Below are 17,020 nucleotides of genomic sequence, written 5' to 3'. Positions count from 1 at the left end.
TTTTGATTTTAAAGCCCATCAATACTTTAAATAGTACCATTTGTAGAACTATTTCTCAATTTGAGTTTTTTCTTTTATATAATTTCATGGATAATCTCATGCCAAAAAAAAAAAAATGCCCACTAAGTTCTTTTCCCCAAACGTGTTTGCCATTTTGGATTATATTAAATTGGCATAAATAATCTGCTAATTTGGACTAAAATATGGGGGCAAACTTCAAAATGGGCACAACTAAATAGTCTTTTAGGAAAGTGAATATTTTTGTCAATATATATATTATCTTTAATTATTTGACAAAATGCACAACATTTTGTATTAAGCATCAATTTTGGTCTTTATTTTTATAATTTAGTATAAAACAACGTTATAAAAAAATTATTTATTTTCTAGTGTTTTAACAAAACATGAAAACAAAGATAGGATCATACTGTAAGTTTTATTTCCAATTTATAGTGCTTTTATGTGCTTCCTACAATGCATATTAATAATAACAAAGGCTAAATAGCATAGAGAAAAGGTCCTTACACATTGGCAATTACACTCACTACCTCTACTTTTCAACAATTCTAACAAATTCTCTGTCAAGCATTAATATCTTAGAAAATGAACACCATCAGTTTTATCCTTGGATGCATCTACTTGTCCCAATGTACATTGACAAGTCTACTAGTTTGGTCTATTCCCAAAAGCTGCATGTTCCTTTTCCTTTGAAGATAAAGACACCACTTAGCCATTGCTAGCTTGCTTTTGTATTTTACAATTTAACAGAGGATCCACATCCATGACTAAAGAAATCTACTGTTAAGGCAAAATAAATAAATAAATAATGCTATAATATTCCTACTGGCTACTGCTGCTTGTCAGTTGGCCGCCCACATGAACTGAACCTTAAAAGAGAGTCCAATGGCTTTGTCCTTTTGCAGATTTTCTTTTTCCACCACGGCACCAGTCACAATCAAAGAGGATAATTCATGATTGTATATATTTTAATTACTTCTGGTTCTGGGAGAACAAAACCACCAACCCAGTACAATAATGGGGAAGATAAATAAGCAAAAATGGATCAATTTATATGGTTTCTTTACATTTTATTTCCAAAAAGAAAAAAGGAGCCATCACCAAACCCATACAGTGGTTGTTTCTTGATACGCATTTCGTCTTCCAAACTTAGGAACCAAAGCCCCATTTCCGCGGCAAAGTGCAAAAGGGGAATCAGAGATGTGGCAGAGTTCAAACCACACAACAAATGGGTAATCTTAATCCTCTAACTTCCCCGTAACCACAGCTTGGGTCCTTACAAACAATCTCTTCAGCATGAATTGGGCAAATTCATATCTTTCTCGTCTATTTTACCAATTTTTGTTTCCCTTTTCATAGCATGCCAAACAGATCTTGGGTCTGGGTGAAGAATATCTGAATAACCAATCCACTTCACAGGCTGTGTCAAAGTTTCCTTCTCCTAGTTCCAGGGCCATTACGAGAAGAATTTGCAGATGACCCAACTGTGGTTTCATCTATTTCAAGTTTCAAGCATGCGGCATCCAGCGCACCAATTGGACTTGGGGGCATAAATTGGACCGTGGAACTTACAACTTTTGCAGAGCCACTAGTCAATGAGCCTCTTAATAATTTCAATACACCCGAGCATTTGATTCGTCAATTGAAATTTTATTTATATCTGACCTAATCAACCAAATATGACGCAGAAAAATTCATAAATCATTGTTAATATCCATCTCTAGGTTTTTGTACCAAACAAATTTACCTTCTCTACGCGTTCAATCAGTGGAAATGTTTTGTCAATGCCTACCGCTTGAGTTTCTCCCAAGACAGATATTGGCAACTGCATCAACCTCAGGGGGCCTGAACTCCAAGAAGTCAATTCCTGCAATAAATTCCCACTGACCATAAAATTAGGCCAGGTTTCAAATAATTCACATCGGTTCATTCTTTCTACAGCGGAGCAATCCACATCAATAATATGATATAAAAGGAGAACAAATCTTTTCTTACTGTCATTCCGCCCATCTTGAAGCTATGTCATGATTCTGTGTATGTCATATGTACCACTAAAGATTTTAGTTATTCACGATGATTTAATCAAATTTGCCTTAATTTATCTTTGGGTAAATTAACCACATACTTGCATCAAGTGAGAGGGAGAGGAATACTTCCTACCTGCATATTACTACTTTATTTCTAATTTTCTGTATCACATTTTCCATGACAAAATATGAAAAGGAGATCAAGAATTGTTCTAGCATGTGCCCTACACCTCTAGCAGTAATTGTACACAGCTTAACACCATTAATACATACATAATATATCTTTCTATAACCTTTTATTATGTTCAATATCAATTGGATTGATAGAAAGATTACATGGTGGGGACTCCATCACCATTATTCCTTCTATAATGTGCGCCCTACACCAGTACTATTAATGGTACATGGATTAACACCATTAATACATATATAATGTATCTTTTATTACCTCCATCCTCCTTAGGGTTCTAGCTTCAAACACTTATTGCGACTCAACCACCTGTCATTGCTTATTATCATTAGGGAAAAATGATCTAAAACCAATAAGAAGTGGAAGCTTGTGTAGTTATTTTACTATAGGAAAGTAATATTTTACAAAAATTTTTGTACAAAAATATCACAAGAAAATGTAGTAGCAATGGCACTTTTGGAAATACAAGTCATCCATCAAAGTTTTTAATTTCACAGTGATTAAATCAAAGTAGCGCATCATTCTGATAAAAATTATTGGCTAAACTATTTTGTTCGTATAGCACAACCTTTTAGCCAAAAATACAATGGAAAAACAAAAGAAAACTTGATGAGAAATCCTTAGGCATACTATGAGATATAATAGCCTTGTGAAAGATATGGTCATAAATAGAACTTATTGGAGAGCTAAAATTCATGTGGCCGATCCTGCTTAGTGGGATTTAAGGCTTGGGATGTTGTAGTTGTTGTTAGTATAACTGATTACCAATTCCTTGTCTTTACCTGATAGTCTAGACACAAAGGAACCTCGGTCTCCTCCATTTTGCTAGAAGGGATAAACAGGTCACAGCCAACAATTGCGTCACCGTCACCACGCTTTGTCCTTCAGCAACCAACAAGAATGGGAAATACAATCAGCACCATAATTGCATCCCCTCGAGATATTGTTAGAACACAAAGAGAAAGAACAAACAGATTTTGATCTTGAACACTCACGTAACTCACAGGCTAAAAGGACCCCACCCAAGTAGTCTATAGAAAAACATGCACAAATAGGTCCAAATTTGATTTAGGCAATAATAGAGAATCCACACAACAGTAACTATGAGAGGCAAAAAGACAATAAAAGTAATAAATTACAGTGAACTTACTAGAGAGTTAAATCAGAAAGGAGATACCAAACAAAGAAAGAGTAAATCCAACTCTAACCAACTACAAATGGGATAACAGGGAATAAAAAGAACACAAATACAATGAACATATAACAGAGTAAGAACCAGATACAATGCACTGTCATGACCCAAGAAATAATAGAAGGGCATCATTGTAATAAGGTTGCAATGGTTTGTTAGGATATTTTTACAAGTTGTTAGAGCACATGGGTGCTGTTAGAATGTTGTTAGAAATTAGTTAACTAATTACTATGCCTCTATAAAGGCCCCATTGTAAGAGGAGAGAATATGCTTGAATTGATTAATGAATTTATAATTCTCTCTCTACAATTGTCTACAATCTCCCTCTCATTTTCTCTCTATTTCTCTCCCCCATTTCTCTCTATATCCATCCCCCATTTCTGTCCATTTCTTCCTCTCCAGCATTATGTTCTTAATTCTATTCATCAGCTCCTTCCAATTGTCATTCCAATCCTAGGCTAAATCCTAGGGTCATGACAAATGGTATCAGAGCCAACGGTTCTCGGCTATGATTCCATCAAATCATATTCAACGATATGAGTTTGGCGAATTCCGGTAGTTCTGGAATGATTGGACAGTGATTGGGCTGTAGTTGTCCCTGGCTTGGGGTCCGATTCAATTAGAAGGCTACTGAAATTAATTTCAGTGATTAAAACTAGAGTACGAGGTGGTTAATCCATTACGTTAGGCGATTCTGATCGGCAATTCAGTTGCAGATCAGAGGCGCTCCTATTCAAGTTTTGAAGACGAAGACGGCCATTGAATCTCAGAATTAATTCCAGCACACAAGGATGTGAGTGTCGGCTCGGATCTGAAGGAGAAGTAGGAGGAGTGACTTCGGCTAAGACTCTGATGGTCAAGTTGAAGGAAGTGATTGGAAGCATTGTGGATTTTTAGAGGCGAAGCCGATAGTGACGCTCGGTTGTGAAACTCAAGCATGTTGCTGACTTCTGGAGGCCACTTCGAAGGACGATATCAGGCTAGTGAATTTTCAAATTTGATCGTGATAGAGGAGGTGAGATACGACCACGATTCTCAGCAACCCAAGCGAATTCAAGGAGCTATCTACTAGAGGTCCTCGGCCCAGAAGGTCATGACTAGAGTGGGTGACAGAGGTCAACGCTAATGGCTAGGAGGTTGCGACTGGTGCAGGAGTTCCAAGCGATCGTGGTCAGATCAGGCAAAGAAGTGGGTGTTGCAGCTAAGTTAATTACAGTAGGTCTGGCGATTGTGCAGCGGGTTCCTCACGGTGGTGCAGTGGGTGTCGCGGCCATTTTCAATGGTTGGTGATTGGGCAGAACCAAAGGAAAGGTCGAGGTGAGTCCAGCAATCTGGGCGAACGGATTGAACACCTCCAATCGGAAATATCGCCCAATCGGGATTGGAAGGAGTTCCATTGACTCTCGGCTGCAAATCTCGGTAATTCTTGCTCATAACTGACGTGCGAAGTAGGTCAAGCGATTTCCGGCTTGAATCTGACAAAGTGTATCGACTGCATCGGAGTCGATCAACATAGAAGACAGATTCCACTGGGCGATTGTGGTGGGCAATTCTTTCCAGAGCAAGAAAACGAGGCAGACCAAGAACTGGGCAATCGCAATTGGGTCCAGCCCTGGTGAGACGAGCAAGGCCAATAGTGTTCTTGGCATTAAACGAGGTCCACGAACAGATCTGGGGGTGCAAGCGACTTGGTGTTGTGAGCAAGCAAGACCAAATAGTTCCGATTATTTTGTTGAATTGAGGCCGACATAGGTGAGCTTACAGCAGTTTCTTTGGTGACTGTTGACATAAGCATTGAATTGGAAGGTAGGTAGCTCATCTTGCTGAGAAATTGAAGACCGTTAAGGGTGAGAGGCAATCATTTATCCTAGGTGCTTGTTGTGAAGCAGATATCAAAAGGAAATGAGGTCTCAATTGCAGTCGAATGATGCTGCAGTTTCAATGGCTAATTTTCAAGCAAGAAAGCAGTTTCAATTGCAGCGGACCAGTGTTGCATTTTCAGTGGGGTATCCTACTCATGAAGCTAGGGGCGGCAGTACATACGTGAAGCAGAATGCTTCATTTTCAATTGGAATGGAGCCTCTATGGCAACCAAAGAAGGGTGCATTTTCAGTTGACCAGAAGCATCAAACATGGGGAAAGGATTTTGAGAAGGAGATCAGTCATGGGAACAAGGAAAAAAGAAGTGGGATTGATGAAGAGTGCGAAGAATTTGGCCGTATGTTTCGCGAGAAGCTACAAGAGTTCGCGATGATACTTATTAAGAAGTATCATTACAACTTTCCGGTGGAATATTTTGATGATTATCACGGAAATTTTAACAAGAAGGAACTCCTTGGAGTAGAGTAGCCAAAGGAGGAGACAAGATTACGAACGATCGATTCACTGCCTACTCTAGACTTTGGGCAGAAAAAGAAACATTTTGACGGAGGCAGCAATGACCAGAAAGGTGGCTGCAATATTCAGAGTAATTTTGGTAGTGAAAAGCATAATCTCAAGGAAAATTATATTGATCAGGTTGATAGGACAGCAGATCAAAAGTAGCCCACGAATCATTTTGAAGGAGAAGTGCATGTAGAGAAATATCTCGACGAAGACGGGGAAAAAGAAGCTGCTGGATTACTTACATGGAATCAAGAGGAACCAACTGAAAAATAAATCAATATTAAGGAAATTGTTGTTGGAATCAAAGCCAATTTATCAATGGTAACTAAGGATTTAGAACATGAAAGTAAACTGGATGAGGAGATCTGTAAAGATCACACTTTACAAGAGCTGGAAGCTGATAAATTGGGAATTGAAATCACAGCAGCCCCTAATTCCAATGCTCATAGAGAGCATTGGTCTGAGCACCCAAGGCAAGTCTACAACTCTTCATCACTATATTTCTAGGATGTTGTTGATATTTTTGCAACAGAGATTGGCCATGGGTTGAATGGGAACATAGTAAAGGCAGCTATGGCTGTAGATTCGTTATCCATCCTTATATTGGAAAAGGGGACCAATTTTGGTCGACCAGCTATTGCAGAAGGCTGGGGCATCGAACTTGAACTCAATCAGATTTCTTCAATTGAAGCTCTAGGCCAAAGTATGCTTGGGATGGATCTTGGAAACCTAAGAACGAAGAAGAAGAGGCCTAAAAGATGCAAGCAAGCAAGAAGAATGAAACAGATTGAGAAAGCGGGTATTGGATGAAAAGCAATGAATAGTTGCTGCAAGTTCTTGAGGAGAAGAACTCTCTCAAAAAAGGGGAAAATTGTCATGACCCAAGGAATAATAGAAGGGCATCATTGTAATAAGGTTGCAATGGTTTGTTAGGATATTTTTACAAGTTATAAGAGCACATGAGTGTTGTCAGGATGTAGTTAGAAATTAGTTAACTAGCTATTATGCCTATATAAAGGCTCCATTGTAAGAGGAGAGGATATGCTTGAATTGATTAATGAATTTTTAATTCTCTCTCTACAATCTCCCTCTCATTTTCTCTCTATTTCTCTCCCCCATTTCTCTCTATATCCTTCCCCCATTTCTGTCCATTTCTTCCTCTCTAGCATTCTGTTCATAATTCTATTCATCAACTCCTTCCAATTGTCATTCCAATCCTAGGCTAAATCCTAGGGTCATGACATGCACTTGCTCTAATAACTGGAACTAGTTGTCCTTGTATACAGAGTGAGCTTAGATATAATGCACTCGTGTTTCAGAATTTCTTAGCAAAGTTTCTAAATTCAGCTATAACTTGCCCAAGAAGCTGAAGAACCTTGAGTTACCAAGAACCTTGTTCATAATAGCAAACTCAACCACCCTTTGACACACAGAAATAGTAAAGAGAATTTTATGTTGAACCCATTAGGCAATGTCCAGTTTAGGACTAATCTCTTGCTCATCCAATATATACAACATTCAGACTTTGATTGCTAATAACCCTGAATTCTTTTTCAAATACCTCCAAGATAAAATTTATCAAAGAGACTACTTGGCAATACCAAATCCCCTGCCTTTTATTCAAGCCTTTTCTATGGCACTTACTAGCTGTCACAACCCTAGGGTTTAGCTAGGGTCTAGGAAGGAAATGGGAAGAATTTAGGAGAGGAACGGAGAAGAAATTGGAGGGAGGTATATAGCAGAAATTAAGAGAAAGGGAGGGAAATAAGGAAGAACTAGAGAGAGAAAGTTAAAGGAGGGAAATATGAATTCACTAAATCATTCAAACATACATTTCTCTACATGCTATGGCCTATTTATAGGCTGTTTAAGTAATAGAATATTGTAGAACAGCACCCATGTGCACTATAACAGAATGAATAGCATCTCCTAACCAACAATTGTAACTAATGGCAGCATTGCCCCTCTAATTTCTCTTGGGTCATGACAATTTCCCCTCCTTGAAAGGTTTCTTATTCCCAAGAAACTTATTACCATTGAACCGTTGTTATTCATCCGATGCCCATCTTCACCAACTGGTTTCTTCTTCGCCTTTTCTTGTTCTCCTCTCGCATTACCCTTTTCTTTTGCTTTCTCTTTCCTTCTTTCTTAACAGAACTACGACTAGCGGCAAGCCCAAGTCCAGCCATCCACCCCTTCCTTATTGCCATTGAAAATGGTTCCAATGGAGCTGTCAATCCTGTAACCATCTCATTTCTAGGCATAAGAAGAAATTTAAACTTCTCTTTAAGCAAATCAACCTTTTTTGCAGTTGCTGTCCTGTTTTGTGTGCCCGTGCCAAAGGCATATGTATGAGATGTTCCAAACAAGGTGCCCGATGCAATCCTTTCCTCCTTCTCCTCAAGTACTAGGTAAAGAGACTTTTCAAGCTCTTTCCTCTGCTGCTTCTGGAGATCAATAAGATCAGCAGGGCTGTCCTCCTTCCTTGCAGCTACCATTCTCGTTCTTAGTACCTCATCAGCCTCATACTCCTCCTTAGTTGTATGAACACCACCTTCCTCTTCCATGGCTACTATATCAGCTCCCTGCACTTCTTGATGAGCAGTCTTAGGAACTCCTATGACAACATTAGTTTTGGGCCTTTCTCCAAACCGAGTACACAAGGCATTTACAAACTGTGGCCAGCTTCATTCTACCTTTCCCCAGCTCCAATTCTGAAACCAAGCGCCTGCCATACCATTGAAATAAGCTGCAGTCATTTTCACTTTCTCCCCTTCAGCTACTCGGTATTGGTAGAACGCTCGTTCACACTGCCTGATCCACCATTTAGGCCTATCTCTTTCAAATGCGGGAATGTCCATCCGCAAGCCTGGGGGTGTGGAGTGAGTTTCTCCAACTCTTCGTCTCAAGTTTTCCTCCTCTGCATCATCCATTCCTAATCTTAGGGACACATCAGCCTTGGGAATTTCTCCAATCTGTCGGCTGCTTTTATTATAACATTTGAGCTGTTGCGCATCTTTTTCGTTGCAACTCTCATCTCCAATCTGACTTAGGTAGGCAGAATATTCTTTTGAAAAACATTCAGCTGGAATTCTAACCTGGAATTTGTATGAAAATAGGATAAAAAAGTCATCCAGCTGTCTACTAAGGTCCTTGATTCCTTTTCTTGCTGCAGCAACTGCAGCACCTAGTCCTTCGGCCATCTCCTCAGTTGAATTCCTTAAAAATTCACCACTACAACAGCCTGTTGATCAGCTTCCAATGACCACTTCAGAAACTTATTCCAGTACTCAAATTCAGCAACCTTAGATTCACACAAGGCTAGGTCCAAATCAGTCTTTAGTTGCTGCTGATGGCCTCCAAATCAATTACCCTTCAAACAATCTGCTAGCTCTGGATAATTTCAGAAGATAACCTGTTCTAATCAGCTTTGGAAATCTATCCGCAACTGTAGCAGCTTCAAGTTCAGCCAACCTAATTCTGCCTCAAACGAAATCCACTGAGATCTGGATTTGGATCTATTTGATTAACTCAAACAAGAGTTAGCGACCAAGGAACTGCTCGATTAATTCAATCAAGTCAGCTGAGAATTTCTCCGGATTGAATCGAACTCCAATGCGCAGCGATTACTCAATATCCACTTTCGATAGAAGCTTCCTTCTCGTCTCAACCTCACTTTAGCAATTGAGGATCGAATTTGTTTGGCCTTCAACTTCACCAGTATTCAGTCACTAGAACCTCACAAATCGGCCTCGATCAGCCCTATCCTAATTTGCTTTACTCCCAAGCAACAACCGAGGTGCAGCGGATTGATTGCACCTTCAACAATTTCGAGTCTCAGCGCAAGAAGCTGCTGGAATCACAATCAAATCGCTGCTATCCATTTCCACAGCCGAGTTTCCAGCCACGAGGCTACCACCTGCTTCGTCATTAGTTTCTGGATTGCCTGAATTGCCTAGAGCCTTGTTTGGCTCCTAGCAATTGATCCGTAATTGTCAATCTTCCTTACGCCTGGAATCTCAGTTCCACGCTCGCCCAGACCTCTCGCTCAACTTCCAAATCTGAGTTGAGAATCACAAACGAAATCGAGGCAATTGAGAATCGTCACTTGCGGAATTAACTTTTGAACAGTTTCCGATTGCGCCTTCCTTCCCACCTCGGTCACATGCAGTGACCTAGACGGGTTTCGAGAGTCGCTCGCCTCGCGTTGCCTGCAATTTCGACCCTCATTGATCTGTCGAGGACTGTCGGATCTGAATTCGCCTCTGCTCCCCTTCCTGAATCGCATCTTCCTTCTCACCCAATCACCGCCAACTTCACCTTCAAAACTCAAGTCAAATCGGATTATAGAATTGGCCTCTCCTACAATTTGCCAAAAATCGTTAGCACTGAAGCGCCTTGGCTACTGCTACGCCTTCCTTGATCGAACAATACTTCCTGGATTTCTCAAATCAGAAGCCAATCTTTCGTCAGAATCATTGGACTGAATGCACCTGAATTCCGTCCGCTCTACCTAAACCTCCACATTCTATAATTGATCGACTCAGTTGTTCGATCAATTCTACCACCACTTCCGGAAACGCCTACTGCACTCAATCAATGCCGTAATCTATCGCCTTCAAATTTCCGAACTCAAATTACAGCCAATGAAGCGGTCGGAATTCACCTGAAATTTGGAATCATCTTGGTTCCGCTCGGATTAAGATCAAGCGATGTATGCGTTATTTCAACTAACAGCAGAGGAACGACCTCCTCTTGCTATGATTCAATCAGTCCTGTGTCGACCTTGATCACCTCCGTCGTGGCTTCCTAAGCACTGGAAATCGCCTGGTTTGTCAGAATGTGCTTCCAGTGACCAACTTGGTCACTTACAGTGATCGAACTACGGATTTCGTCGGAATCTCAGCTGAGAATCGTTGGCTCTGATACCAAATGTCACGACCCTAGGGTTTAGCTAGGGTCTAGGAAGGAAATGGGAAGAATTTAGGAGAGGAACGGAGAAGAAATTGGAGGGAGGTATATAGCAGAAATTAAGAGAAAGGGAGGGAAATGAGGAAGAACTAGAGAGAGAAAGATAAAGGAGGGAAATATTAATTCACTAAATCATTCCAACATACATTTCTCTACATGTTATGGCCTATTTATAGGCTGTTCAAGTAATAGAATATTGTAGAACAGCACCTATGTGCACTATAACAGAATGAATAGGATCTCCTAACCAACAATTGTAACTAATGGCAGCATTGCCCCTCTAATTACTCTTGGGTCATGACACTAGCTTCTTGTTATATAACATTTCTAGTATATACATTCTTGCATTGAGTAGACTAGGTTGTATTTTAAGGTTACCTAAACAGTTCATATTTATAGACCTTTGCTTATAATCAAGTTTAATTTGATATGTTCTATATGACCATATGACAGGTTTTGGGCAGGAGTAGATAATATCAAGTGATTTATGTAGGCAGTTTACACTACCATGTTTGTTCAAATACAATAGTTAAACATAAGACTTTGCGTTGAGTTTTGGTTTGCATCAATTGAAGAATTTAGTGAAGGAAGGCAACAATTCAAACAAATGGATCCATTGAACATAGGGAAAATTACACACAGTTGTCATGAGCCTAGGAGCAATAGAGGGACATTATTGTAATAGGGTATAATAGTTTGTTAGGGATATTTTGCAATTTATTAGGAACACGTGGGTGCTGTTAAAAATCAGTTAAGTAGTTAGCTTTGCCTATAAAAAGGCCAATTGGGAGAGGATGGATATCATGTATAATGAAATGAAAATTTTATCTTCATAATTCTCCTTATCCCTCTCTCGTTCTTCTCTAATTCTCCCTCCCTTTTCTGCTGATTTCTTCCCCCTCCTTCATTTCTTCAATTCTGATTTCTTCCCCAATTCCTATCACAACCCTAACTAACCCTAGGGTTGTGACAACAGTGCCCTTGAGGTTTAGGGTAATTGCAAACAATACCCTCGATGTTTGATAAAATACAATGACTACCCTTGATCTTTAATACCATGTGGCAATTTCCCCCTTACTGTGAACTCACCACCATTAAAAAAATTTAAATAACCAAAACACCCTCCACTCCTTTCTCTTTCCCCAATCTCTGTTCGGTGTTTGTCTTCAACCTCTCTCCCTCTTATCTCTGTTAAGCCGCATCCCCCTCTACCTCCGAAACCAAAAGCTTTTATTTTTATATAAATTTCTGGTTTTTTGAGCCTTGAGAAACTGCTTCCAACCAAATTTTCAGTCCACCGAACCGCATTGCAACATATGTGCATACATATATCCTTCAAAAGAGAGTAAGCTCCCAACAAAAATTTATTCATTGACTAAAATTGAATCATCAACACATTGAATTTCATCTTTATTGATTCTACAAGATACTTTGCAAAAACTGATAAAATTAATGGGTCATATCATTTTGAAGCTCATTCTCTTTCCTCTCTGTTTCAGATTGTTGGAAGAGAGAAGACGCTTTGAAATTGTTAATGGATCATATCAATTTGAAGCTTCAGTTGTTTAATGGTCATATACATACATATATATATATACTATATATATATATACACACACACACACACAATTAAAGGCCCAAGGCATACTAAGGCACAAAAGGGTGTTAGAGCCAGAGGAGCAAGGCGCAAGGCGAGGTGCACTCCTGGTGGAACTAGGCACATGCTAACTAAAAAGAAAGGAAAATATATATCTTACTTGAAGAATAAGATATAAAATAAGTCATAACTGTTAATAACATATTTGCAAGCAGGTTATCAAGAAAATTAAAAAATTCAACATATACTAACTAAAAAATATATATATTAAAACAAGTTATATACCAATAAATTTCAGCAAAGCACATCCTATCATATTTCAACAACTGGCATATAAGCATCACAAAAATTTATAATTTTGTAAGAAATTTTAAAATCTATTATTGGCACATATATATATATATAATGAAAAGAACAGTAAAAAATGTCAAAAGATGCAATTTAAACGTCTTTAAGTCAACTTAAATTAAATCTTAAACAATTTATAGGTCTTAAATCTTAATTAGAATTAATTAATTATGCATTTTAAATAATCTAAAAATCATCATCATCGTTAAGATCAAACATTTCCATATTTTCATCATTAAAAGCATCATCTCCAATATCCTCTTCTTCCACATCATCTCCCTCTCTATCTTCATCAAATTCAAATTTAATTGAAGCATTTGAAGTAATAGTCATTTTACTCATTATTAAATTTGGAGTTGAAGCAATAAATATAAACCCTAAACAATAAAAAATTAAATAAAGTAATAAACAATAAAATATAAACCCTAAAAACAGTTAAAAACAACCAGGCGCACCTAAGCCCAAGGCTGCACCTGAGGGCCTAGTCATGCCTGGCTGGTCTGTGCCCTCCTAGGAGCATTCCAGGCACCAAAGGTATGCCTAGGTACGCCTTTAATAACACTGTATATATATTTATACAAGACGTTTTCTCTCTCCTCCCTCACCACATCATGGGGTTTGACAACCCACTAGGGTTCAACATCTTGCTGAAATGCAGTGTCAGGACCCAACATCTCATTGGGTTCTTCAATCAAAACTGATGCTGGGTTCTGATTGAAGAACCCAGTTACCAACATCTCGCCAGGGTTATAGTCCTCAGAAACCCCAGCAAACCTGGGGTAGTAGCTCCAGCAATCACTGGAGCTTTTTTTTAGTTTTGATACAATTTTAATATATATAATATTTTCATATTTATATATTTTTTATCAAATAAAATTAAACTTTCTTAATATAATTTAGAATTAGATTTTCTAAATATATTTTTTAATTTAAAACTATATTTTCTATAAATATAATACATGCTAATATATTTTTAGAAAATATATATTTTTTAGCTTACAATTTTTATATATATTGTTTGGGGGGGGGAGAATAAGGAAATAACCAGGGGGTAAAATGGTCATTTAACATTGGTTTCTAACAGCAAGGATAGTTTAGAAGATTTGAGCATAAGACTAACCGATATTGTTTCATGCCTCTTCTTCCACATTAAGTCTGCCATTATTGGATTGAACTCTAACTGAAAAGGGTTTAGCAGCAATTCCACTTGGAGGGAATAGCTAAAGTCGCTGTTGTTTATCTAGAGTAAATCAAGATAATTCACAATTGTGCTAGAGATAACTCATCCACCAACTTGAATGCCGGTAATAACTTTCTGTCTCTGCATATCAACTCAATCAAAGCACTCCATGAATTGGGTTCTGGTTTGAATCCCATCTCTGCCAATCCACATAATGCCATAACAGCATCAGCTGCCTTGCCAGCCTCACAAAGACGAATTAGTAGCTCATTTGAAGTCGCAAAATGAGGTATGAAACCCCTTCTCAGCATGAAACACAATAACTCAATTGCTTTCCCTAAATCCCCTTCCTTACACAAAAAATTCAACACAATCCTATAACTTCCATTGTTCAGGTAAACACCCTCACTAGGTAGCTTATAAAGCATCTGAAGAGCCTCCTCAATCATGCCATGTCTGCACAACCCTCCAAGAACCACATTCAAGACAACAGTATCAGCTCTGCAGTCTTTTTCTTTCATCTCTTCAAGCAACTCCATAGCATCACGGATTCTTCCCGCCCTACAAAAGCTATCAATCAAAGTGGTATAATTAACTGCATCAGGTTTTAGACCAATGCACTTCATCTCACGCAAAATCTCCTTGGCCTCCTCCAGTTTTCCTTCCTTGCAAAGCCCATTCATCAAAGCTGAGTAATTGAATAAATTAGGGTTACAACCATTTTTCTTCATGAATTCCATTATTTTCTTTGCCCGATCAACTTTTCCCATTCGGCAAAACCCATTGATCAAAACGTTGTAAGTTAAAGCATCAGGCAAGATCTGGTCTTTTGAGACCATTTCCTCAAACAGATTAATAGCATCCTCGAGTCTTCCACTTTCGCAGAGACCAGACATCAGAGTAGAATACGTGATCAAGTTAGGGTAAGAAGTTTTAGACTTCTTCATCTCTTCCACCACTTGAAATGCAGAGTCAAGATCCCCATTCTTGCAGTGATATTTAACAAATATATTGAAAATACAGGTGTTAGGCTCCAAATTAAGATTCTTTTTCAAATTCACTAGGCATCTCCTTACCAGATCAACCTGGTTTGAATCAACCAGGAGATTGAGGCAGGTGCTGATGGCTTTAAGGGATGGCTTTTGCTGAACAATTTTCGGGATCGCATAGAACATATCAAGAACTCTTTCATGCAGAGAGGATTTTGAGAAATGTTTCATGAGGATAAGGAATATGCCTTCGTGAAATTTGCAGGTTTCATATGTCATCTGATGAAGAACCGCATCAACCGCCTGAAATTTCTTGGACCGAGCAAGCTTATCAAGAATAACTGAATAGGTAGGGCTGTTGTGATTAAAACCATTTTGATCTGACACCTTGTTGAAAATCTCCAGGGCACGCTGTGGATCCCTCTCCCGTTTTATCAAGCTGATCGCATACTCATGAGAGATGTATTTGGGTTTTCTCTTATGTTTTTCTGAAGTGCTAGGGGTTTTGGTAGGAGGGTCTGGTTTTGAAGGGGTGGTCTTGAGGAACAGAAGTGGGGAGATCCATGGAAGTGATGGTGGCGGTTTAGAAGGCAAGGTAGAGAACCATCGGAAGTTATGGCATGTGAATACATTAAAACTGCTGATATTTGTACTGAACTTCATTATTTGTCAATGACACGCCACTGTTGATCAAAACTTGAGGCCCAACCGGTCGACCAAAACAATGATAAAGGATCTAGGCAAGCAAAAAACTGTTCCAGATAATAACTTCTCCCAAATTTTATTTCTAATGACAACAATGCCTGCAACAAAATAAACCAACTTAATTCAAATGAGAGATTTGTTCTGACCCGTTTATCTAAAATGGCTCCTTCGAAGCTCCAATGGCATGCTCGACTCGATCTACTCTCCCAGTCTCTTTGTACAGTTTCCTGAAAGAAGTAGCAACATTGACAACGACTTATACCTCAGTAACACTTGTAATGAAGAGAGCATCAATCTGTAACTGAATCGTGCGTTGCATCATCCGAAAAAATGCAGATACGCCTTTGGGAGCCCTAGAACGTTCTAAAAGGAAGAGAGGACGAAGGCTCGGGTGAAGATTGACAAGGAACAATTTGAGACATTTCTGTTCGCTTCGGGAGATTGGTTATTTTCCGAGTTCCGATTGGGATTGGAGAAAATTATAAAGGAAACCAATACTTTGACGAAAGAGATCCAAATAACAAACCAGAAATCTCTTTGAATCTATTAATATATTTCTCAGTTCCGTTTGTTGCCCGACGATGATCCCGGAGAAGGGAACCGTCCCCGGCAATGGTGGCTATGGAGCAGTGAGGAGCAGGCGGTGGCGAGATGTTTGACAGTGCGAACCCTAACCTGGCGATTTTTTTATTTTTTTTCAGATTTGACTAATCTGGCGATCTAATGGGTTAAGGGTTATCTGTTTTTGCGTCATCTTCTATATTCGTGTCAGGGAAATAAATCATGAGTAATAGGTTTACTATAACGCGAGAAAATTTCACCAAGAGACTTATATAATGGGTTTAAAAATATCAAAATACTTCATCTAAAAAATAAATTTGCAAGGGATATCGCTGCCCACCACCTAACCTTCACCTCTCTCCTCTCTCCCTTCTCTTATGACCTCGCAATGGTCGACACTGTTGCGCCTCGCCTCGCCGCCATCGTTATTGCACCTCGCTTTGCTGCCATCACCTCGATAGCACGACCATGAGAGAAGGGAAAGAGGCAAAGACTGGGCAAGGGCATTTTGATATTTTTGACCCCATTCAATAAGTCCATCGGTAATCCCCTCGGGCAAAATAGTGTTTTTCTAGGTTAAGATGTTGATTTTTTATTCGGGTGGATGAGTCAACTTGACTTTAATATTTATTTATTTTTTGATAAAGTGATTATTTATTTTATTATTCAAACAAACACTAGATAAAAAAAATTTAAAACAAGCAAAATTTCTATTTTTATATTTAATTATATAATCTACAAATCATAACAAAATAAAAGTAATTTTATCATCGTTACGGTTTACAAATTAGATATTGAATAGGCCAAAAATTTTAAAATGCCTTGTGTTAGTAATAAAAATTATTACCAACATAAGA

General features: G+C 38.7%; 1 protein-coding gene across 8 annotated transcripts; it reads right to left on the bottom strand.

Annotated features, from left to right (window-relative positions):
• Positions 1 to 952: 952 nt before the first annotated feature.
• LOC127808293 (pentatricopeptide repeat-containing protein At5g18475) lies at positions 953 to 16,338 on the bottom strand. 8 transcript variants are annotated; one of them, XM_052346770.1, is made up of 4 exons: positions 13,849 to 16,338; positions 3,018 to 3,117; positions 2,494 to 2,544; positions 953 to 1,885 (listed from the first exon to the last, which is right to left on the bottom strand). In XM_052346770.1, exon 1 carries the CDS (start codon positions 15,558 to 15,560, stop codon positions 13,989 to 13,991), a length of 1,572 nt encoding a protein of 523 aa, XP_052202730.1. In that variant the 5' UTR covers positions 15,561 to 16,338; the 3' UTR covers positions 953 to 1,885; positions 2,494 to 2,544; positions 3,018 to 3,117; positions 13,849 to 13,988. The 8 variants fall into 8 exon arrangements, with proteins under 8 accessions (XP_052202730.1, XP_052202732.1, XP_052202733.1 ...); XM_052346772.1 differs by lacking the exon at positions 2,494 to 2,544 and having other exon boundaries at positions 953 to 1,683; positions 1,766 to 1,901; XM_052346773.1 differs by lacking the exon at positions 2,494 to 2,544 and having other exon boundaries at positions 953 to 1,678; positions 1,766 to 1,901.
• Between the last annotated feature and the right edge of the window lie 682 nt (positions 16,339 to 17,020).

The sequence above is a fragment of the Diospyros lotus genome, chromosome 8 (assembly GCF_014633365.1).
Source record: "Diospyros lotus cultivar Yz01 chromosome 8, ASM1463336v1, whole genome shotgun sequence".
Taxonomy (NCBI): Eukaryota; Viridiplantae; Streptophyta; class Magnoliopsida; order Ericales; family Ebenaceae; genus Diospyros; species Diospyros lotus.
Note: the sequence above shows the minus strand (reverse complement) of the source record. Positions and strands in the feature narration are given on the sequence as shown.

Bases quoted from the DNA above. Each gene is read 5' to 3' on its own strand.
- LOC127808293 (XM_052346770.1), bottom strand. From the start codon at position 15,560: ATGAAGTTCAGTACAAATATCAGCAGTTTTAATGTATTCACATGCCAT.